This window comes from Gymnodraco acuticeps, unplaced genomic scaffold, assembly GCF_902827175.1.
Source record: "Gymnodraco acuticeps unplaced genomic scaffold, fGymAcu1.1, whole genome shotgun sequence".
Taxonomy (NCBI): domain Eukaryota; kingdom Metazoa; phylum Chordata; class Actinopteri; order Perciformes; family Bathydraconidae; genus Gymnodraco; species Gymnodraco acuticeps.
In genome coordinates this window covers 224,864-250,104 of record NW_022990293.1, presented here as the reverse complement: position 1 = coordinate 250,104, position 25,241 = coordinate 224,864, and the positions used below count along the sequence as shown (strand labels likewise).

The following is a 25,241-nucleotide window of genomic DNA, read 5'->3' as shown; positions in this document are numbered from 1 at the left end:
GGTGCTCCTGCACTGAAGCGCTGGCGACGAGTATGTCGTCGAGGTAAACAAACACAAACGGCAGGTCCCGCAGCACCGAATCCATCAGAAGCTGGAACGTCTGAGCGGCATTCTTGAGTCCAAAAGGCATCCGCAGGAACTCAAAAAGTCCAAAAGGCGTTATCACTGCTGTCTTGGGAATGTCCAGGGGGTGCATGGGCACCTGGTGGTATCCACGCACCAGGTCCACCTTGGAAAACACCCCCGTACCGGCCAGATGCGCCGAAAAGTCCTGAATGTGCGGCACCGGATAGCGGTCAGGCGTAGTGGCGTCGTTGAGTCGGCGGTAATCCCCGCACGGGCGGAACCCGCCGTTCGATTTGGGAACGACCTGCAGGGGGGAAGCCCAAGGACTGTCGGAGCGGCGGACAATGCCCAGGCGCTCCATGGTTGCGAACTCCGCCCTCGCTACAGCCAGCTTAGAAGGGTTCAACCGCCGGGCCCTGGCGTAGACAGGAGGCCCCCCGGTAGTGACTTGGTGTTCCAAGCCATGCTTAGTGGGTAGCGACAGGTCTGGGAACTCGGCCAACAGTCTGAGAAACGTGTCTGCACCTGACAGCGAGCCTGACAGCCCGTCGTACGCTGCGCTGCCTAGTGTGCACACGAGGGAAGAAAACGTTAAGGCATCAACCAAACGCCTATTCTTAACGTCCACTAAGAGTCCATGAGCACACAAAAAATCCGCTCCGAGGAGGGGAAAAGAAATGTCCGCTGTCACAAAATCCCAGCTGAAACGCTGTCCTCCGATGCACAAACACATAGGCCTCACGCCGTACGTGCGAATGGGACTGCCGTTAGCCATCGTCAATCGCGGTCCGTGCCCCCCACGGGCGACGTCTTCACTCGACGCTGGAACTACGCTCCGTTGAGCGCCCGTGTCACACAGAAACAGGCTCCCCGAAACGCTGTTGCTGACGAAGAGGAGCCTGCACGTGCCGCCGACGCTCAGAGCCACTACTGAGCGCCGGCCCCTCCGTTTCCCGGGGGTTTGTAGCTGCACGGAGCGATGCATCTCTTCGCCCATGTCCCGAAACGTGCGTGGTAAACGCACTCTCCGGCGTCTCCACGCCGGCTAACCACAGCCGTGTCCGGCCTCCGCCACGCTTTCTTGACTGCCGGTGGGCCGCTGAGCGTCGCGGCTAACGTCTCTGCCCCGGGCTGTTGCGTAGCCAGGAAAAAACTATCCGCTTCCTCAGCCAAAGCACGGGGCTCCGTGACAGGCGTGTTGGCCAGCGCCGTCTGTACCCGGGGAGGCAAGTGACGCAGGAAAATCTCCGTGAATAAAATCCGGGGATCTTCCCCCCCTAGCAGATTTAGCATTTTCTCCATTAGCTGGGATGGCTTGCTGTCTCCTAGGCCTTGAATGTCAAGTATCTGGCGGGCCCTCTCCTTAGCAGATAAGCTAAATGTCTTAAGGAGAAGGGCCTTAATCGCCTCATATTTGCCATGATGTGGTGGGGCTGCGATGAATCCCACCAACCTGGACGACGTGGAGCTCCCCAGCGCTGCTACCACATGGTAGTATTTTAGGTCCCCGTCACGGACCTGTCGGCAGGCGAAATGTGCTTCCACGTGTGTGAACCATGCCTCCGCGGCGTGCTCCCAGAATTCCGGCAGCTTTATGAAAACATCGCGCTCAGCCATGTTCGTTAATTTTCCGAAAACTTTCTCGGAAAAGTCAGGGTCACCAGTGTAGTGCCGTGAAAAGAGAGTCGGAGGCGGTGTATTAAGAATGGAGTTCCAATCTTTATTATCCATTACTTTCAGAGAGGTTAACACATGCATTGCTCTGCCTGATGAGCTAGCAGGAATGGCAGCTAAAGCTACAGGTGTTCCCCACTAAAGGGTCCGTGTGGCAACACAATAAGCAAGGTGAATTATGTCCAATAACGTGTCACCACAACCTACAATATAATTTACATTTCTGCCCCTTTTCCAAATAGCTCCATCATCTGCAAAAAGTGACTAACCAATATCAGATCCTACTTGTGTATACATATAATTTATTATGATAGAAAACAAAAGAGGACTAATTACACTCCCCTGCGGGGTTCCATTTTCAACTTCATGCCTTCGAGAATATGAATTGCCAACTCGGACTCTGATGGCACGGCCAAACAAAAAAATCCATAATCCAATTATATACGTTACCTCCCAGACCCATAATGTCCAGTTTTATTAATAATCCTTCCTTCCACATCATAAGCTTTTTCCACATCAAAGAATACAGCTAACACACTCCTTATTCGCTTGGGCTTTCCTGACTTCAGACTCCAGGCACAGCAGTGGATCTAAAGCACTCCACCCTCCTCTAAACCCACTCTGATAAGGAGTCATTAGTTCATTTTTTTCAACATAGTATGTCAGCCTTTCTGTTATCATTCTTTCCATAACTTTACACAATTGCGATGTCAGAGCTATAACTGCCTGGATCTTTCCCAGGTTTCCTAATAGGAATAATGACAGACTCTTTCCATATTATTGGCAACTTCCCTTTCTCCCAGATCTTATTGTACATCTCCAGCAGCTTTCCTAATGCAAAATCACTTAATTTGGTCAACATTATGTAACATACATTATCTTTCCCAGGAGCAGTCATTTTACACTTGCTTAGTGCTCTTCTCAACTCTTGAATAGAAAAAGGTACATTTACAACACTCTGCGGCGGATTTCTTTCCTCACATGCATTATGATGTTCATCTAACACTTCCTGTCTCCTGATCTTACCTTCTTCTGTCAAATTTTCCGAAGAATGAACTTTGACAAAATTCTTAGCTAGAATTTCTGCCTTCTCCATAGCACCGGTGGCAACTTCCCCTCCATTCTCTAACACTGGCATCTTCTTAATCATTCCCCATACTTTATCTAATGGCGTAGTTCTCCCAATACTCGAACGGAATCCTCTCCAACATTCCCTTTTTGCTCTTTTAACAATTTTCCTTACCTGAGCCTGTGCCTTTTTATATTCTAATAAATTGTGTAATGAATGTGTCTTTCTTAACTTTCCAAACAGCCTGATTTTGTTTCGGATTGCATCATTCTTTGTTCGACCACGGTACCATCTTAACACATTTACTAATTTACCAGTTTTATTCCCAATAGTTTGATTAGCGCTTTAAATTATTTTTGAAGTAAATTGCTCATTTATTTCATCAATACTTCCTGCCATATCAATCTGATCAAATTCATTATCACACAATTTAGCAAACATCTCCCAATTTGCTTTAGAAAAGGTCCATCTCATGATACCGTTTAGCTCAACCACATGACTTATATCAAACTTGATTATAATCGGAAGATGATCACTCCCAATACTGTTATCTGCCAATACTTCCCAACTGCTACCAGAAGCTACTTCACTTGTTCCCAGAGTTAGATCGATCACAGACTCTGTTCCATTTCTAAAATTGAGTCTTGTACCTTGCCCATTATTTAAACAAACTAATTCCTTTGCACGTAGTGTCCGTGACGTCACCCATAGGATTCTGCAGAGTTGCCGAGAAGCCCTTAGTAGGCAGAGTCGGCCAGGGCTTCTCGGCAACTCTGCAGAATCCTATGGGTGACGTCACAACACGTAGCATTACAGCGAAAACACGGGAGATCGGCTCACCTTAGCTGTTGGTTTCTGATCAAAAGTCGTTTTCAATGGCATTAAAACGATAACAACGCTGCTGAAGGTTAATCCAATGTGTCTTTGTAATGATTACTGATAATGGGGTGGGTATCGTTTGAAATTGATCGATTCCGGTTCTGCTTATCGATTCCCCGTTTTGATTCCAAAAATTGTACAATTATTTGTGTATTTACTTTTATTTATTTTTGCTAAACAGTGAATTTATTGTTTTGAAAAGCTCAACATTATCTGTATTTATTTTGGTGACATTCATATAATTTTATGGTTTATCTGTACTGTTTGAGAAACAGTAATAGTAAGTAGCGCCAAGGTGGAACCTTCGGCAGGTGAGCGGTGACGCCTGGGTTATTTTAGGGGGGACACTTCCGCCCCCTCCTCAGAAGCAATGCAGACGATCAGTCGGATCCTGTCTAATTCTTGCTGCTGCACTTTTTTGTTTTCTACAGGTCAGTACATGATAAAAATGATCGATGTTAACTTGTGTAAATGAGATATATTGTTAGAGATGTTTCAGAGAGTGTGTCAGAAAGTTGAGAGCATGTTTGACATAGTAACGGTATTTTAAAAATACTAAACTGTCGGCAACTATAGATGCCATTTTCGCGCGCTTCAGCCGCGCCGTGTGTAAAGGTGACCTGAGCGAAGGCTCGCAGGCAGGTTAGCTGCTGCGCACGGATAATCTGTTTTGTTCACCTGAGTGCAGTCTTGCAGGCACATTGCCTTGTTTTTTGTTTATTAACACTGACAGTGTATTTATGTGAGCTCCATAATATGTTATATTTGGTAAAGATAGATATATTGATAGAAAGTATTATTTGATAGCGTTATGTGTTTATATTGTTGTTGAATTTCTCCTTGAGATACAGTAATGGACTGTGACAGACGGATAACTTAAATGGAGAAATGTGATGTGTTTGTAAAGTACAGCTATTTGAGTGTAACCATGTGTACTTTGAATTTTGAATAAGAAGCACTCCAGAAGATCAATCGGATCCTGTGTCTAATTCTTGCTGCTGCACTTTTCTGTTTTCTACAGATATCATTTATTGTTGCTGTGGTACCCAAGCTTTTGGGACCCGTAACATATAATAATAATATAACATATAATCAATCAATGAGTAAATGTGTCTTTCAGAAGCCCCTTGATTACATGATGGTTATTAAGTCATCTCAATATATTTATGTTTTCTTTCAGGCTGTCTCTGTCATTAAGGTGAGTTATCACGATGCCGGGGAAAAACGGTGACCAGTTCAAACCGGGAGACCTGGTGTTTGCCAAGATGAAGGGATTCCCCCACTGGCCTGCCAGGGTACACACACACACACACACACACACACACACACACACACACACACACACACACACACACACACACACACACACACACACACACACACACACACACACACACACACACACACACACACACACACACACACACGTACCCCTACCTGCGTACAGATGTGTATTCCTAGCTAACGTGATATTCTGTGTGTTCAGGTGTGTCCGTGTGACGGCGGTGGAAGAAATAAGAGAATCCCGGTCTACTTCTTCGGCATGCATCAGATGTACGCACACACACACACACACACACACACACACACACACACACACACACACACACACACACACACACAGAGAGTAATCCTGACAGCAAAGACATGATGACTTCAAAGTTTAATATCCGTCCTCAGAGGAACGATCCCTCCGGAGAACATCGTGCCGTACGTCGGGAACAAGCTGAAGTTCGGCAGCGGCGTCCGGATCAAAGGCTTCACTGAAGGCATGTGGGAGATCCAGAACACCCCCGCCGTGGGGAGTAAACTCAAAGTAAGAGTCGCTTATTAAAACTGATATTCTGTTAAATCCTCTCTTCATTAGACTCCAGTTTACAACCAGTAACAATCTGGGGAGGGGGAACGTGGATTTTGGGTCTGCTTGTCCATTTTTTCAATAAAATATAAAGAAAAGTATTTATATTAGGGCTGTCAGTCGATTAAAATATTTAATCGCATGATGTCCATAGTTAATCGCGATTAATCGCACATTTTATATCTGTTCTAAATGTACCTTGGAGGGATATTTTTCAAGTTTTTAATACTCTTATCAACATATGAGTGGACAAATATGCTTTATGCAAATGTGTGTTTATCATTTGAACAATGACAAATATTCTCCTGAATATTCTAAACAGAACAACCTCTCTACACTTTCTCCCAACGCTGTGTCCTTCTCTGCACTGAGCCAGTTGCTCAAACAGACAAGCCTGTTTACAGTTGTCTGCGAAATGCCGCTCCCCTGTCTTCATATCAGTCAAAGCATGAGACTGAAGTTCCCACCTAGGGTCAAAATAATGCGCTGTGATGTGCAGTCAACACGTTGGATGCGATCCGAATGATCTCACACACTCCCTCGTCCTCCACAATGTTAATTGTCCTGCAAGCTGTAGCCCCCCCATTTAGCTATCGCTGTTGAAAGCTTGCTGCTCGTATACGCCGTGTCCAGGCGTCTCCCCGGCGTCTCCCCGGCAAACCTTCTAGCGTGGTCTGCCGCTCGCTTGCATCAGCTGTGTGCTTGGCTTGCTGTTTAAAACACATTTTCTTGTATCCATATCTCTCGCTAGAATCTCCCACCATCCAACTAACAACAACGTCAAGCCTTTGGGCTCTGAAACTACCGGGCGGGCCGAGGACAAATACACTAGGGATTGACCAATGTGGCTTTTTCAAGGCCGATACGGATTATTATCAAGGAGGCCGATAACGATATACATTTGTAGTCAAATCAGAAAATCTTTGTCAAAATGTAGAATAACAGAACTTCTTTGAAATGCCTTTTTATTTTTAATGAACTTTTCAACATCTTAAAACTGGTTTCCTCTCTGTGACCCTGAGTAAAGTAAATGAAGTTAAAATAAAAACTACTAAAACTTGTTCTGAACTTCTGATATTTGAGTCTCACTCATTTAGTAGTCCCAATTCAGCAGCACCAGATTGTGGTTGCTGCGAGGCTCCACTAGCAGCCGTCACAGTCCCAGTCGTCCCAGCGCGTCAGTTGCCCCCCCCCCCCCCCCCCCCCCGGTCCCTATGTAACTGGGAAACTGATAGAATTGGATCATAAGATCTTGGTGTTTTTGCAACTTCGGCATAGGGGATTGGGATGTTTATTGAACTTCGGCTTTAACTGATTTACCTTGGAAACACCGCTCACTGCTGCTGCTTGCCTCTGTCTGCGTTCTTCGCACCTGCCTGTAATCTGAGAAGGTCCCGCCTCTCTGGCTGGCTGCTGCCCGGAAAATCTTCAGTGTTGATTGACACTTCAGTAATAGCCTATCAGATAGCGCTGTGGGCGGGACAGAGAAACGGCCGCATCAGAGCCAAAGTTTTATCGGCAATTTGATTTTAAAAAAAAGGCTGATACCGATAATCTGTAAAATGCGGAATATCGTCCTCGATAATCGGCCAGGCCGATAATCGGTAGACCCCTAAAATACGTTAAAATAATTAGTGGAGTCAACAAATTACGCGTTAACTTGACAGCCCTATATAAAAGTAGCTTTACATCCATTTTGTTGTCTATTTAAACAATATGTTTGCCTGCTTTCCCATTTTCGACTGCAACTTCTACACAATCATTTCCTCCTTGATTATTATTATTAATTTGTATTGATCCACTTTAAATGTAATTGATTATTTTATTTGATGAAGCCGTGCTTCTTATCGTCCCATTAGCGACTAATCAATTTCTATCCACCAGGGCGTGCAATGATTTTGCCTTTTTCACTGACAAAATTCAGAAAATCAGACAAGCAGTCAGTGCCTCTGCATCAGGAACAGCAAATGTGTTGTCCCTATCTCCACTTAACATCAATTCAAACACCATGACACAGGTCCATCAGATTAATGATAAAAACCTAGAGGACATTATACAACTTCTGAAGTCCTCCTCTTGCTGCCTTGATATTATTCTAACAGGATTTTTCAAAGATGTTTTGCCTTGCATGGCCTCAGATCTACTTCATATAGTAAACAAATCTCTTCACTCAGGTATTTTTCCACAGGCCCTGAAAACTGCAGTCATTAAACCGCTCTTAAAAAAGAATAATCTAGATGCTTCAGTAATGAACAATTACAGGCCCATATCAAACCTGCCATTTCTAGGTAAAATCATTGAAAAAGTTGTTTTTCAACAGTTGAGTAATTTCTTGCATTTAAATAACTGTTTCGATGTGTTCCAGTCAGGCTTTCGTCCAAACCACAGCACTGAGACTGCTCTTGTAAAGGTCTTTAATGACATCCACTTAAACACAGACAGTGGCAGAACTTCAGTGTTAGTATTATTAGGTCTCAGTGCTGCGTTTGACACTGTTGACCACAACATATTACTAGACCGACTGGAACACTGGGTGGGACTTTCGGAAACAGTTCTGAATTGGTTTGAATCCTACTTAAAGGACAGAAACAACTTTGTTTCTATAGGTAAATACACATCTGAGTTGACAAATATGACATGTGGGGTTCCTCAAGGCTCCATCTTGGGGCCTCTTCTCTTTAACATCTACATGCTACCACTGGCTCAGATAATGAAAAACAACTAAATAAGTTACCATAGCTATGCGGATGACACACACATTTACATAACAATTTCACCAGGAGACTATGCTCCAATTCAAACACTGAGTAAGTGCATTGAACAAATCAATGACTGGATGTGTCAGAACTTTCTCCAATTAAACAAAGATAAAACTGAGGTAATGGTTTTTGGAGCCAAGTCAGAACGTATAAAAGTTAGCGCTGAGCTTCAGTCTGCAATGTTCAAAACAACAGATAAAGCCAGAAATCTAGGTGTAGTCATGGACTCTGACCTGAGTTTCAACAGTCACATTAAAACAGTTACTAAATCAGCCTACTATCACCTAAAGAACATATCTAGGATTAAAAGACTAATGTCACAGCAGGATTTGGAAAAACTTGTCCATGCTTTTATCTTCAGTAGACTCGACTACTGCAATGGTGTCTTCACAGGTCTCACTAAAAAATCTATTAGGAAGCTGCAGCTGATTCAGAACGCTGCTGCTCGAGTCCTCACTAACACTAAGAAAGTGGATCACTCCTGTTCTGAAGTCTTTACACTGGCTTCCTGTGTGTCAAAGAATAGATTTCAAAATACTGCTGCTGGTTTATAAAGCACTGAATGGTTTAGGCCCTAAATACATTTCTGACCTCCTGCTAAATGATGAACCATCCAGATCTCTCAGGTCTTCAGGGACTGGTCAGCTTTCTGTCCCCAGAGTCAGAACTAAACATGGAGAAGCAGCGTTCAGTTATTATGCTCCAAATATCTGGAACTCCCAGAAACCTGCAGGTCCGCTGCAACTCTGACTACTTTCAAATCCAGCAAGAAGACTTTTCTTTTTGTCGCTGCTTTTAATTGAACTATTCATATCTTAGACTGCACTGTAACTTTGATCCATGTACTTTTGCTTTTAATGTTTATTTTATTATCTTTTCTTTTTAATGACTGATTTTAAATGCCATTTTCTTAATCTCTTTCATTTTTTGTTAAGCACTTTGAATTGCCTTGTGTTGAAAAGTGCTATATAAATAAACTTGCCTTGCCTTACCTAATCTCAGTGTTTTCTTCTCTTTTGAACTTTATCTGTCAGCTTGAATCAGAGCAAGAAAATAACAACGCTCCAGGTGAATAACATACTCTCTCACACACACACACACACACACACACACACACACACACACACACATACACACACACACACACATACACACACACTTTGTAAGGATGATTTTTATCTCCAACAGTCAACAAGAAACTGCAGAGAGAGAGCGGGCAGGCGGACAAGAGGCAGAGTTTCCTGAAGTCTCTGAAAGGGTTACTGACGGACGAGAGAGGAGGCCGCAGGAGGAGCTCGCTGTAACAAACACACACACACACACACACACACACACACACACACACACAACATATTCATTTATTCATTGTTAAAATATGCTTTTATTCTTCTGTGTTTATGAGACAGAAAATAGAGGGGTTTTTCCAGATTCAAGTTTATATTCATTTTTTATTTTATTTAATAAAAAGCATTGGGATAAAATCTCATTTCCAATGCTGACCTGGCCAAGAAGCTTAGCGGCAAAATACACCATTTCATTTGACTTCCTTATTAGGAAATTATTTATTTTCTTTCTTTGATTTAGCATTTATAAAATAGATTCTAGATTTGTTTAAGTCAAATAATTACGTATTTGTTAAACCATAGAAGAAAAAATATATTTGTTTTTTAAATGAACAGAATAACTTAATTGATGTATTATTTTTAGTGCTGTCAAAATTATCGCGTTAACGGCGGTAATTAATTTTTTGAATTAATTGCGTTAACATATGTAACGCATTTAACGCATGTGCAGAATGGCCCGCCCCATACATGCCACCAGTGGCAGCGCCAGGGTATGGCTGGGGTAGGCTACACCCATACCAAGAAATGGCTGAGCCCCACCATGAAAAATGATGTCAAAGTAAGCAAAATAAAGTCTGCCAACTCGCGGAGTAAATTGCACAGACAGCAGTTAGTAAGATTGATTTCAGTAGCCACGGTTTTGAAAACTTTTGTCACGTAGTGATCGACTTCTCAATAGAACATCTTTGATAATGTCTTCTGGCCAATCAGAATCAAGATAACGGCGTGGTGTTGTTGCAGGAAGTCCCGACGGAGAATACTTTTGCTGTAGTACAGGGGTGCACATAACTGGTAAGCTGGTTATGTAAGTATCTGAAATGCGTACCGTCATTGTGTCACAAAGCGCATTTGCGTACCGACGTACTTGTGAAGCTTTTCCATAAGGCGGTTAGATCACCGGACGACAGAGTCGGTCTCCGTGTGCACAGACAGGGCTGCTGTTAACGTCGGTCTGTACAACGGAATTGTGCCAAAACTACGCTGGAGAACTGCGCTAAAACAGCTGATCACAACGTTCACACTCTGTGGCCACGAAGTACTCCACTAACCGCCGCCCCCCACCCCCCTCTGTCGACTTTCCTGAAGTACTCTCCCGTTGATAGAAATCAACACGTAATGAATTAAGACCCCACTGTTTGATGATTGATTTAGTAGTAATAATAATAATAATAATACTATAACATAGATACTGTATGTTAAATGGATATATCCGCCTTCTTTCATTTATCTTTCCATTCCCACAACAATATACATAAATAAATGGCATATTTTGGACATAGTTCGAATGGTGATTAATCATGGTTAATTAATTTTTAAGCTGTGATTAATCTGATTAAAATGTGATCGTTTGACAGCCCTAATTTATTTTTTTAACATTTCTCAGGAGGATTTGCAGCCACGACCAGCTCGGATTGGTTTACAGCCAACGACCAGCTCGGAGGTTACAGCCACGACCAGCTCGGAGGTTACAGCCACGACCAGCTCGGAGGGTTACAGCCACGGACCAGCTCGGAGGGTTACAGCCACGACCAGCTCGGAGGGTTACAGCCACGACCCAGCTCGGAGGTTACAGGCCAACGACCAGCTCGGAGGTTTACAGGCCACGACCAGCTCGGAGGTTACAGCCACGACCAGCTCGGAGGTTTACAGCCACTGACCCCAGCTCGGAAGGTTACAGCCACGACCAGCTCGGAGGTTACAAAGGGGAGTCAGGCGACAACATCGGACAAAAAGAACGACAACAGGAAGTCAGAAACAAGGAGGAGTCAGGCGGAAAAAGTTGCATCAACGGAGGACAAAAAAGACAAGAAGGGAACGGAGGGCAAAAAGGAAAATGAGGCGATGAAAAAGAGCGAAGAGAAGAAAGAAAGCAACGCGGAGAAAATGGCCACGAAAGACCAGAAGAAGAAAGATGTGTCTGACGGGAAAACAACCGCAGAGCAGACGACTAAACCACAGAAGAAGACGACTAAACCACAGAAGAAGAAAGAAGAAACGGAGGTGAAGAAAACGGCGACGAAAGACCAGAAGAAGAAGGAGGAGAAACCTGAGAAGACAGACGGAAAAACATCCGCTGAGTCGGACAAGAAATGCACCGAAGACACGAAACCACAGAAGAAGAAAGCGGTGGGAGCATCACAGTCTGAGGACGAGGAGAAGAAGAGGAAGAAGAAGAGTTCAGATGTTTCCATGAAGAGCGGTTCGTCGGAGCAGAAGAACTCAACGCTGCACCGTGTCAAAGGAGACAGCCGGATCTCTCTGAAGACACAAAACCCCGTAAGAGTTCACTGATTTAATATTATAGGGAAACCTTTAAAAGAGTCCTCTCCTGCTGATGTTCAGGTGTATATCAGTATGTAGTGTCTCTACTTTAAAGAGTTCTCTCCTGCTGATGTTCAGGTGTATATCAGTATGTAGTGTCTCTACTTTAAAGAGTCCTCTCCTGCTGATGTTCAGGTGTATATCAGTATGTAGTGTCTCTACTTTAAAGAGTTCTCTCCTGCTGATGTTCAGGTGTATATCAGTATGTAGTGTCTCTACTTTAAAGAGTCCTCTCCTGCTGATGTTCAGTTGTATATCAGTAATGTAGTGTCTCTACTTTAAAGAGTCCTCTCCTGCTGATGTTCAGGTGTATATCAGTATGTAGTGTCTCTACTTTAAAGAGTCCTCTCCTGCTGATGTTCAGGTGTATATCAGTATGTAGTGTCTCTACTTTAAAGAGTCCTCTCCTGCTGATGTTCAGGTGTACTTCAGTATGTAGTGTCTCTACTTTAAAGAGTCCTCTCCTGCTGATGTTCAGGTGATATCAGTATGTAGTGTCTCTACTTTAAAGAGTCCTCTCCTGCTGATGTTCAGGTGTATATCAGTATGTAGTGTCTCTACTTTAAAGAGTCCTCTCCTGCTGATGTTCAGGTGTATATCAGTATGTAGTGTCTCTACTTTAAAGAGTCCTCTCCTGCTGATGTTCAGGTGTATATCAGTATGTAGTGTCTCTACTTTAAAGAGTCCTCTCCTGCTGATGTTCAGGTGTATATCAGTATGTAGTGTCTCTACTTTAAAGAGTCCTCTCCTGCTGATGTTCAGGTGTATATCAGTATGTAGTGTCCTCTACTTTAAAGAGTCCTCTCCTGCTGATGTTCAGGTGTATATCAGTATGTAGTGTCTCTACTTTAAAGAGTCCTCTCCTGCTGATGTTCAGGTGTATATCAGTATGTAGTGTCTCTACTTTAAAGAGTCCTCTCCTGCTGATGTTCAGGTGTATATCAGTATGTAGTGTCTCTACTTTAAAGAGTCCTCTCCTGCTGATGTTCAGGTGTATATCAGTATGTAGTGTCTCTACTTTAAAGAGTCCTCTCCTGCTGATGTTCAGGTGTATATCAGTATGTAGTGTCTCTACTTTAAAGAGTCCTCTCCTGCTGATGTTCAGGTGTATATCAGTATGTAGTGTCTCTACTTTAAAGAGTCCTCTCCTGCTGATGTTCAGGTGTATATCAGTATGTAGTGTCTCTACTTTAAAGAGTCCTCTCCTGCTGATGTTCAGGTGTATATCAGTATGTAGTGTCTCTACTTTAAAGAGTCCTCTCCTGCTGATGTTCAGGTGTATATCAGTATGTAGTGTCTCTACTTTAAAGAGTCCTCTCCTGCTGATGTTCAGGTGTATATCAGTATGTAGTGTCTCTACTTTAAAGAGTCCTCTCCTGCTGATGTTCAGGTGTATATCAGTATGTAGTGTCTCTACTTTAAAGAGTCCTCTCCTGCTGATGTTCAGGTGTATATCAGTATGTAGTGTCTCTACTTTAAAGAGTCCTCTCCTGCTGATGTTCAGGTGTATATCAGTATGTAGTGTCTCTACTTTAAAGAGTCCTCTCCTGCTGATGTTCAGGTGTATATCAGTATGTAGTGTCTCTACTTTAAAGAGTCCTCTCCTGCTGATGTTCAGGTGTATATCAGTATGTAGTGTCTCTACTTTAAAGAGTCCTCTCCTGCTGATGTTCAGGTGTATATCAGTATGTAGTGTCTCTACTTTAAAGAGTCCTCTCCTGCTGATGTTCAGGTGTATATCAGTATGTAGTGTCTCTACTTTAAAGAGTCCTCTCCTGCTGATGTTCAGGTGTATATCAGTATGTAGTGTCTCTACTTTAAAGAGTCCTCTCCTGCTGATGTTCAGGTGTATATCAGTATGTAGTGTCTCTACTTTAAAGAGTCCTCTCCTGCTGATGTTCAGGTGTATATCAGTATGTAGTGTCTCTACTTTAAAGAGTCCTCTCCTGCTGATGTTCAGGTGTATATCAGTATGTAGTGTCTCTACTTTAAAGAGTCCTCTCCTGCTGATGTTCAGGTGTATATCAGTATGTAGTGTCTCTACTTTAAAGAGTCCTCTCCTGCTGATGTTCAGGTGTATATCAGTATGTAGTGTCTCTACTTTAAAGAGTCCTCTGCTGCTGATGTTCAGGTGTATATCAGTATGTAGTGTCTCTACTTTAAAGAGTCCTCTCCTGCTGATGTTCAGGTGTATATCAGTATGTAGTGTCTCTACTTTAAAGAGTCCTCTCCTGCTGATGTTCAGGTGTATATCAGTATGTAGTGTCTCTACTTTAAAGAGTCCTCTCCTGCTGATGTTCAGGTGTATATCAGTATGTAGTGTCTCTACTTTAAAGAGTCCTCTCCTGCTGATGTTCAGGTGTATATCAGTATGTAGTGTCTCTACTTTAAAGAGTCCTCTCCTGCTGATGTTCAGGTGTATATCAGTATGTAGTGTCTCTACTTTAAAGAGTCCTCTCCTGCTGATGTTCAGGTGTATATCAGTATGTAGTGTCTCTACTTTAAAGAGTCCTCTCCTGCTGATGTTCAGGTGTATATCAGTATGTAGTGTCTCTACTTTAAAGAGTCCTCTCCTGCTGATGTTCAGGTGTATATCAGTATGTAGTGTCTCTACTTTAAAGAGTCCTCTCCTGCTGATGTTCAGGTGTATATCAGTATGTAGTGTCTCTACTTTAAAGAGTCCTCTCCTGCTGATGTTCAGGTGTATATCAGTATGTAGTGTCTCTACTTTAAAGAGTCCTCTCCTGCTGATGTTCAGGTGTATATCAGTATGTAGTGTCTCTACTTTAAAGAGTCCTCTCCTGCTGATGTTCAGGTGTATATCAGTATGTAGTGTCTCTACTTTAAAGAGTCCTCTCCTGCTGATGTTCAGGTGTATATCAGTATGTAGTGTCTCTACTTTAAAGAGTCCTCTCCTGCTGATGTTCAGGTGTATATCAGTATGTAGTGTCTCTACTTTAAAGAGTCCTCTCCTGCTGATGTTCAGGTGTATATCAGTATGTAGTGTCTCTACTTTAAAGAGTCCTCTCCTGCTGATGTTCAGGTGTATATCAGTATGTAGTGTCTCTACTTTAAAGAGTCCTCTCCTGCTGATGTTCAGGTGTATATCAGTATGTAGTGTCTCTACTTTAAAGAGTCCTCTCCTGCTGATGTTCAGGTGTATATCAGTATGTAGTGTCTCTACTTTAAAGAGTCCTCTGCCTGCTGATGTTCAGGTGTATATCAGTATGTAGTGTCTCTACTTTAAAGAGTCCTCTCCTGCTGATGTTCAGGTGTATATCAGTATGTAGTTGTCTCTACTTTAAAGAGTCCTCTCCTGCTGATGTTCAGGTGTATATCAGTATGTAGTGTCTCTACTTTAAAGAGTCCTCTCCTGCTGATGTTCAGTGTATATCAGTATGTAGTGTCTCTACTTTAAAGAGTCCTCTCCTGCTGATGTTCAGGTGTATATCAGTATGTAGTGTCTCTACTTTAAAGAGTCCTCTCCTGCTGATGTTCAGGTGTATATCAGTATGTAGTGTCTCTACTTTAAAGAGTCCTCTCCTGCTGATGTTCAGGTGTATATCAGTATGTAGTGTCTCTACTTTAAAGAGTCCTCTCTGCTGATGTTCAGGTGTATATCAGTATGTAGTGTCTCTACTTTAAAGAGTCCTCTCCTGCTGATGTTCAGGTGTATATCAGTATGTAGTGTCTCTACTTTAAAGAGTCCTCTCCTGCTGATGTTCAGGTGTATATCAGTATGTAGTGTCTCTACTTTAAAGAGTCCTCTCCTGCTGATGTTCAGGTGTATATCAGTATGTAGTGTCTCTACTTTAAAGAGTCCTCTCCTGCTGATGTTCAGGTGTATATCAGTATGTAGTGTCTCTACTTTAAAGAGTCCTCTCCTGCTGATGTTCAGGTGTATATCAGTATGTAGTGTCTCTACTTTAAAGAGTCCTCTCCTGCTGATGTTCAGGTGTATATCAGTATGTAGTGTCTCTACTTTAAAGAGTCCTCTCCTGCTGTTGTTCAGGTGTATATCAGTATGTAGTGTCTCTACTTTAAAGAGTCCTCTCCTGCTGATGTTCAGGTGTATATCAGTATGTAGTGTCTCTACTTTAAAGAGTCCTCTCTGCTGATGTTCAGGTGTATATCAGTATGTAGTGTCTCTACTTTAAAGAGTCCTCTCCTGCTGATGTTCAGGTGTATATCAGTATGTAGTGTCTCTACTTTAAAGAGTCCTCTCCTGCTGATGTTCAGGTGTATATCAGTATGTAGTGTCTCTACTTTAAAGAGTCCTCTCCTGCTGATGTTCAGGTGTATATCAGTATGTAGTGTCTCTACTTTAAAGAGTCCTCTCCTGCTGATGTTCAGGTGTATATCAGTATGTAGTGTCTCTACTTTAAAGAGTCCTCTCCTGCTGATGTTCAGGTGTATATCAGTATGTAGTGTCTCTACTTTAAAGAGTCCTCTCCTGCTGATGTTCAGGTGTATATCAGTATGTAGTGTCTCTACTTTAAAGAGTCCTCTCCTGCTGATGTTCAGGTGTATATCAGTATGTAGTGTCTCTACTTTAAAGAGTCCTCTCCTGCTGATGTTCAGGTGTATATCAGTATGTAGTGTCTCTACTTTAAAGAGTCCTCTCCTGCTGATGTTCAGGTGTATATCAGTATGTAGTGTCTCTACTTTAAAGAGTCCTCTCCTGCTGATGTTCAGGTGTATATCAGTATGTAGTGTCTCTACTTTAAAGAGTCCTCTCCTGCTGATGTTCAGGTGTATATCAGTATGTAGTGTCTCTACTTTAAAGAGTCCTCTCCTGCTGATGTTCAGGTGTATATCAGTATGTAGTGTCTCCACTTTAAAAGAGTCCTCTCCTGCTGATGTTCAGGTGTATATCAGTATGTAGTGTCTCTACTTTAAAGAGTCCTCTCCTGCTGATGTTCAGGTGTATATCAGTATGTAGTGTCTCTACTTTAAAGAGTCCTCTCCTGCTGATGTTCAGGTGTATATCAGTATGTAGTGTCTCTACTTTAAAGAGTCCTCTCCTGCTGATGTTCAGGTGTATATCAGTATGTAGTGTCTCTACTTTAAAGAGTCCTCTCCTGCTGATGTTCAGGTGTATATCAGTATGTAGTGTCTCTACTTTAAAGAGTCCTCTCCTGCTGATGTTCAGGTGTATATCAGTATGTAGTGTCTCTACTTTAAAGAGTCCTCTCCTGCTGATGTTCAGGTGTATATCAGTATGTAGTGTCTCTACTTTAAAGAGTCCTCTCCTGCTGATGTTCAGGTGTATATCAGTATGTAGTGTCTCTACTTTAAAGAGTCCTCTCCTGCTGATGTTCAGGTGTATATCAGTATGTAGTGTCTCTACTTTAAAGAGTCCTCTCCTGCTGATGTTCAGGTGTATATCAGTATGTAGTGTCTCTACTTTAAAGAGTCCTCTCCTGCTGATGTTCAGGTGTATATCAGTATGTAGTGTTTCTACTTTAAAGAGTCCTCTGCTGCTGATGTTCAGGTGTATATCAGTATGTAGTGTCTCTACTTTAAAGAGTCCTCTCCTGCTGATGTTCAGGTGTATATCAGTATGTAGTGTCTCTACTTTAAAGAGTCCTCTCCTGCTGATGTTCAGGTGTATATCAGTATGTAGTGTCTCTACTTTAAAGAGTCCTCTCCTGCTGATGTTCAGGTGTATATCAGTATGTAGTGTCTCTACTTTAAAGAGTCCTCTCCTGCTGATGTTCAGGTGTATATCAGTATGTAGTGTCTCTACTTTAAAGAGTCCTCTCCTGCTGATGTTCAGGTGTATATCAGTATGTAGTGTCTCTACTTTAAAGAGTCCTCTCCTGCTGATGTTCAGGTGTATATCAGTATGTAGTGTCTCTACTTTAAAGAGTCCTCTCCTGCTGATGTTCAGGTGTATATCAGTATGTAGTGTCTCTACTTTAAAGAGTCCTCTCCTGCTGATGTTCAGGGTATATATCAGTATGTAGTGTCTCTACTTTAAAGAGTCCTCTCCTGCTGATGTTCAGGTGTATATCAGTATGTAGTGTCTCTCTACTTTAAAGAGTCCTCTCCTGCTGATGTTCAGGTGTATATCAGTATGTAGTGTCTCTACTTTAAAGAGTCCTCTGCCTGCTGATGTTCAGGTGTATATCAGTATGTAGTGTCTCTACTTTAAAGAGTCCTCTCTGCTGATGTTCAGGTGTATATCAGTATGTAGTGTCTCTACTTTAAAGAGTCCTCTCCTGCTGATGTTCAGGTGTATATCAGTATGTAGTGTCTCTACTTTAAAGAGTCCTCTCCTTGATAGGTATCAGTATTGTGTGTCTCTACTTTAAAGAGTCCTCTCCTGATGAGTTCAGGTTGTATATCAGTATGTAGTGTCTCTACTTTAAAGAGTCCTCTCCTGCTGATGTTCAGGTGTATATCAGTATGTAGTGTCTCTACTTTAAAGAGTCCTCTCCTGCTGATGTTCAGGTGTATATCAGTATGTAGCGTCTCTACTTTAAAGAGTCCTCTCCTGCTGATGTTCAGGTGTATATCAGTATATAGATTTCTATCAACGGGGGAGTACTTCAGGAAAGTCGACAGAGGGGGGTGGGGGGCGGCGGTTAGTGGAGTACTTCGTGGCCACAGAGTGTGAAAGTTGTGATCAGCTGTTTTAGCGCAGTTCTCCAGCGTAGTTTTGGCACAGTTCCGTTGTACAGACCGACGTTAACAGCAGCCCTGTCTGTGCACACGGAGACCGACTCTGTCGTCCGGTGATCTAACCGCCTTCTGGAAAAGCTTCACAAGTACGTCGGTACGCAAATGCGCTTTGTGACACAAGTGACGGTACGCATTTCGGATTACGCACATAACCTGCGTACCAGTTATGTGCACCCCTGTACTACAGCAAAAGTATTCTCCGTCGGGACTTCCTGCAACAACACCACGCCGTTATCTTGATTCTGATTGGCCAGAAGACATTATCAAAGATGTTCTATTGAGAAGACGATCAATACGTGACAAAAGTTTTCAAAACCGTTTCTGGTCTTCGGTATTTCCAGACAAGTGGCTGAAATCAATCTTACTAACTGCTGTCTGTGCAATTTACTCCGCGAGTTGGCGGACTTTATTTTGCTTACTTTAACATCATTTTTCATGGTGGGGCTCAGCCATTTCTTGGTATGGGTGTAGCCTACCCCAGCCATACCCTGGCGCTGCCACTGGTGGCACGTATGGGGCGGGCCATTCTGCACATGCGTTAAATGCGTTAAATATTTTAACGCAATTAATTCAAAAAATTAATTACCGCCGTTAACGCGATAATTTTGACAGCATTAATAAAAACACTTATGTTGTGTCTTGTATTGATTTGTACAAAGTAGCAGGAAATGGAAATACTGAAGTAAAGTACAAGTTTATATGAATGGTCTTTATTTGAACTACTGGTATATTGAAAAGAAATACTTTGTGTTTTTAGTAATATTATCCCATCATCTTTGCAACATCATTTTTGTTCCTTTCTGTAATAGCTTCTTTTTGTAATGCCTTACTTATTATATTTTGTATTTTCATTATTAGAGCAACTGTTTCAAAACCACATTTTCCCATAGGATTAAAAAACCAGCTTTCATTTGTAGCTTGTGGAACTAAAGTCTGATTTAACACTGGATTATATTTCACATCATTCATCCACATCTGTAAAGTAACTAAAGGTATTAAATACATGTAGTGGAGCAAAAGTACACCATTTACATCTGAACTGTAGTGGAGTAGAAGTAGCATACAATGTGAATACTCAAGTAAAGTACAAGTACCTCTATGGTTGTACAGTACTTGAGTAAATGTACTTCCCACCTCTGCTGCTAAGCTACTTCTTAGCTGTAGATTGGTTTTGTGTTGACTGTAGTGTTAATACTTATTTCAGAGACCCAGCAGGAGAAGGAGCACTGAGAGCAGCATGGAGGAGAACAACGAGGCCCCCAGACCTCAGGTTAGTGTTCACTTCATCACAATATATTCCTAACACTGTTATCCCTTACACTGGGGGACATTTGGGTTATTTAAGGACTTTAAACCTGTACTTTTATTTAAGGAGAAAACAAACTTGAACATTGTGGGGTTTATTTTACAGACTCTTATTTTAGTTTTTAGATATATCTGCATCACAGCCTCTCACTGACTCTTTATCTGTCTGTCTTTTTTAGAAACAGAGAAGAAGAAGAAAAGAACCCCAACTTTTCAGCTGTGACCAATGTGGGAAAGATTTCACTGAATCAAGTAAACTTCAGAGGCATTATCATATTCACACAGGAGAGAAACGACAAAGCTGTGATCAATGTGGGAAAACATTTTCTCAAAAAAGTAATCTTTCAGCCCACCAGCGCATCCACACAGGAGAGAAACCCTACAGCTGTGAAGAGTGTGGAAACACTTTCACTACATCATATAATCTCAAAAACCATTCTCATATTCACACTGGAGAGAAACCCTACAGCTGTGAAGAGTGTGGAAACACTTTCACTACATCATATAGTCTCAAAAATCATTCTCGTATTCACACTGGAGAGAAACCCTACAGCTGTGAAGAGTGTGGAAACACTTTCACTACATCATCTGTTCTCAAAGATCATTCTCGTATTCACACTGGAGAAAAACCATACAGCTGTGAAGAGTGTGGCAAGTCATTCATTGCATCAGGTCAACTCACAATCCATCGTCGTGTTCACACTGGAGAGAAACCATACTGGTGTGAAGAGTGTGACAAGTCATTCATTACATCAGGTGAACTCACAGTCCATCGTCGTGTTCACACTGGAGAAAAACCATACAGCTGTGAAGAGTGTGACAAGTCATTCATTACATCAGGTCAACTCACAATCCATCGTCGTGTTCACACTGGAGAGAAACCATACTGGTGTGAAGAGTGTGACAAGTCATTCATTACATCAGGTGAACTCACAGTCCATCGTCGTGTTCACACAGGAGAGAAACCATACTGGTGTGAAGAGTGTGGGAGAACCTTTTCTCAAAGTTATAACCTTAAAGTCCACCAGCGCACTCACTCTGCCTCCATCTGATCATTTTCTGAGTCAAGCTAGCATTCCTCCTGATTTTCTCCAAATGTTCTAATTTAATTTAAATGTAAGGGTTATGCGCATTCAGTGTCCATTTACTGTTGAGTCCAGAGTTTTACATTCTGGAGGAGTTAGACACCCCTCCTATAAAATGCATCATAACTGACTCAGCATATGCAGGCCTTTTTTATAATAAAACAACCGTTGGCTCTGGTGGATATTGAATGACTATTTGCCTGATAAACGGCCTTCCTAGGAACACCATTGGCTCCACTAGTATATAGGCCCCCTTCACTCTCACCTCAGTTCATGATCGTATTTCGCAGTATGCAGTTCGTTCCCTCATTACCTCCCAGATTGCTCTCCTGGTTTTCACCCTGCCTGACCAGCCTGCCTCGCTCTGCTCCCTGACCCTGCCTGTACCCGGACTATTCTGCCTCGCCTGCTCCCTGACCCTGCCTGTACCTGCGTCTCCCGTCTTGCCTACTCCTGGAACCCTCGCCTTTCCCCGACCAGCCCTTTGCCTACTGTCTGCCGTTTTGTCTACAACGTTATGTTTATGTTACAACTTTTGTACTTTTGTCTTACAACTGTTCTTTGGAAACAAGTAATAATAAAGCTGGTTACTATGGGGGTTATTCCCTATCTTTATTCAAGAGCGTGGTCTTTAAATTTGAGAGTATCATTTATGGACTTCACGTTCAGATGTCGTTTTTCTTTCCCTCAAACCCTTTCCGCGCACTCAAATAGTGCCTGCTTGCACTAGATTTGCTCTGCTTCTGCTCAAACTGTACGCTTGCACTCAGATATATCGCCAAATCTGGGGCCTGCGGGGTGTTTTTTCACGAAGCTGTGTCTCAGGGCATCTTAATATTTATATACATATTAATGTGTCATACTCACTTTAACGGTTAGAAACTCAGCTAACTGAAGATACGAACCATTTTTATAGAAACAAAGCACAAGTCTCACAAGAAGTGTCTAAATGAGCCCTGAGCGAAAAAATGCCATCGCACTTAGCACAGAACTCAAGGTTAAAAACACCCTTATTACTTATCGTAACTGCACATACAAGATATCCGATTAAAGCTGAGATTCCACAGATTCTATAGGTATTGGTATCATCACTGAGTGATCAGAACTCGCGACAGGGGAACCAAACAGACATCACAACACGTAGCATTACGGAGCAAACACGGGAGATCGTCTCACCTTAGCTGTTGGTTTCTGATCCAAAGTCGTTTTCAATGGCATTAAAAAGATAAAGAAGCTTCTGAAGGTTAATCCAATGTGTCTTTGAAATGATTACTGATAATTAGGGGTGGGTATCGTTTGAAATGTATCGATTCCGGTTCTTATCGATTCCAAAATTATAAAAGAAAGAGGTCAAACGTTTAGATAACAAAGATATCTTTAGTCTTTTAAGCTTTAACTGACATTTTTACAAAAAAAGATATACATGCAATACAAATGTATTGCACAATAGCTGTGCTTTATTTTAACTGAGCTATGCCTGTGGCAAGCTATTAATAGGCTTTACACTGTGCCTTGTCTTTTTCTTTCTTAGTGTAGTGGAGCCTCACTTCAGAGCGTTTACCGCGATCCATCTTTGGTGTTATGAAGTGACTGAGCTCGTGAACTGTCTACGCGAGGGCGGGGGGAGCCTCGCTGCGGGGCAACTGTGGACCTCTGTCGCCTGTCAGCCTAGCTTACATGATGCCGTTATTAAGGGCGGTGCCGGACGTCAGCGTACCGAGCCGGACGTCAACGGCCGCTGACGACCGGCCGTTCTGTGATTCTCCAGGTCCGCCCTGTATTCCACCGGGTCGCCGCGGTGCAGACGGACCCGGTGGAATACAGGGTCTACCGCGTTTAGGAACCGTTAAGCAGAACCGAAATTGTGTATTTTGTATGGGTACCCGGCATTTTCTTATCGGTTCTCATCTGGAACCGAGTTTCGGTTCCCAACCATAGACTGTATATATAAATGCACGTAGTGTCCGTGACGTCACCCATAGGATTCTGCAGAGAAGCCCTTAGTAGGCGGAGTCGGCCACTCTAAGGGCTTCTCGGCAACTCTGCAGAATCCTATGGGTGACGTCACAACACGTAGCATTACGGAGCAAACACGGGAGATCGTCTCACCTTAGCTGTTGGTTTCTGATCCAAAGTCGTTTTCAATGGCATTAAAACGATAAAAACGCTGCTGAAGGTTAATCCAATGTGTCTTTGAAATGATTACTGATAATTAGGGGTGGGTATCGTTTGAAATGTATCGATTCCGGTTCTTATCAATTCCCCGTTTTGATTCCAAAATTGTAAAAGAAAGAGGTCAAAGATTTAGATAACAAAAATATCTTTATTCTTTTAAGCTTTAACTGACATTTTTACAAAAAAATATATACATGCAATACAAATGTATTGCACAATAGCTGTGCTTTATTTTAACTGAGCTGTTAGCAGATTTAGACTTAAACCTATATGGTACAGTAATACATGGAGTCATACACTATACATGTCTGTATGTTATATCTCAACATGAGCTATGCCTGTGGCAAGCTATTAACAGGCTTTACACTGTGCCTCGTCTTTTTCTTTCTTAGTGTAGTGGAGCCTCACTTTAGAGCGTTTACGTATTGACAGCAAGGTCAGAGTCTAATCCCGCCTGCTCCAAATAAGGGCAAAGAGGCGGAGCCGAGGCGGGACCTGCTGCCTCCGAACTGGAAGTAAACAGAGCTAGCTCAGGCTAAGAAGCTAAGCGAACATGAAATACATGTATACCAAGTTACTGCTAACAGTGTAGTACCCCTATATAAACGTTACATTCATAATCAAATGAGACAATCTCCAAGAGAATTAGCTATATTTTGTTATTCTTAATGCTTGTCATTCACACGTTAAGAAAATAAGTACCGATACATAGCAGAGCAATTGTGGCGATGTTCAGCTTAATAAGCCTTGTTCAACATAATTTATTTAGCTAATACTACAGCAGGCGAACCAAGTCTGCGTTTCGCTGCATTCCTTGATCTCCAGTTATAACGACGGACTCCACCGCCCGGACCTAACGGAGCCGCAGTGGGCTAGCTCCAGGACGCCGGTTGGAGCTAGCCCCCTGCGTCTCCGTTAGCTCCGGCGGCCACCACTGGGATAATTGGGTCCCCTATTAACATTTGCTCCCGTTTAGCATTATGGGCGTCATAGCCATAGACCATAAAAGTCTTACCCAAGGCTGAATCATAAACTAAAATGTATATGTATGCATAAAGGGTTACGTCCTTAGCTGGCTAATAAGTAACAAGCTAAGCTACCAAGCACACAAACACCTGCGAACGGGGTTAACATGTATAATATTATCATTTTAGACTTCTTGGAAGTTCTGTTAGTACATTCAAGCGCACAGCACGACATTTTAATTGTCTGGTATTTGTAACAATATTCCCTAAAAGGCACAATTACTACGAACACGGCTAAAGCTAATGGGTCAAGTACAGTACTATGACTATGGTTGTAGCCTAGCAGAGTGGACAAGTTGCTGTTATCTGACAGTGAGGCATGTACATGTCCATCAAAGTGACCACGCCCTAATTTATGCACAAACTTTAAGACCTAATATAAATAAAAGGGTCGTGTTAGAAAACAATTCACTCACAGATTCATAATCATGAAGGTGGAATCTAACTCAGGCATGAGAATCACTCACCTTTCGGCGAAATTCGCCGTTTTGAATCCAAAATAGGTCGTTTGTGTGATTCATGTAGATCTGCAATAAAAATATTTTTGGGGTATGGGGGGGTCTGGGACCCGGAGTAATCTGCGGCCGCGAGCTGTTATGTGCCATCATGACACGCATGGTGTTCTTTTTTTATATATTATAATGCAGCGCGAGCTGTGTGCTCGAGTCTTCCTGCCTGTCGGCTCTGCTGCTCCGCGATGATGGTCTAGCTTCAGCAGCCACATTACGGGTGCGTTCGTTAATATTAACTGTGCGGTCCGGAGTCACTGTGGTACAGACTGGACCGCTGGTGAACAGCTGTTAGAACGGGCCGTTCAGGTGTTCAGAGCAGAGCTCCCTGTCGCAGCGCAGAGCGTGATGTAAACTGAAAAGTTTTTCTGTCGCAATATTATCGTTGGGCTAGCTAGCATACATTGTCACTATCTGCTAACGTTAGCTTTAGCCTTCGTTTTCTAATAGTTTTTCATAGATATAAACGGAGGTGGTATAAGTAT

The 25,241-nt window shown here is 42.6% G+C and overlaps 1 protein-coding gene across 1 annotated transcript; it reads left to right on the top strand.

Moving 5' to 3' along the window:
• The first annotated feature begins 11,823 nt into the window (after positions 1–11,823).
• On the top strand, positions 11,824–21,173 carry LOC117549785 (gastrula zinc finger protein XlCGF17.1-like). The gene is made up of 3 exons (XM_034221864.1): positions 11,824–11,925; positions 19,862–19,927; positions 20,142–21,173. The coding sequence occupies exons 1-3, from the start codon at positions 11,839–11,841 to the stop codon at positions 21,012–21,014; spliced, it is 1,026 nt and encodes a 341-aa protein (XP_034077755.1). The 5' UTR covers positions 11,824–11,838; the 3' UTR covers positions 21,015–21,173.
• Positions 21,174–25,241: the final 4,068 nt, after the last annotated feature.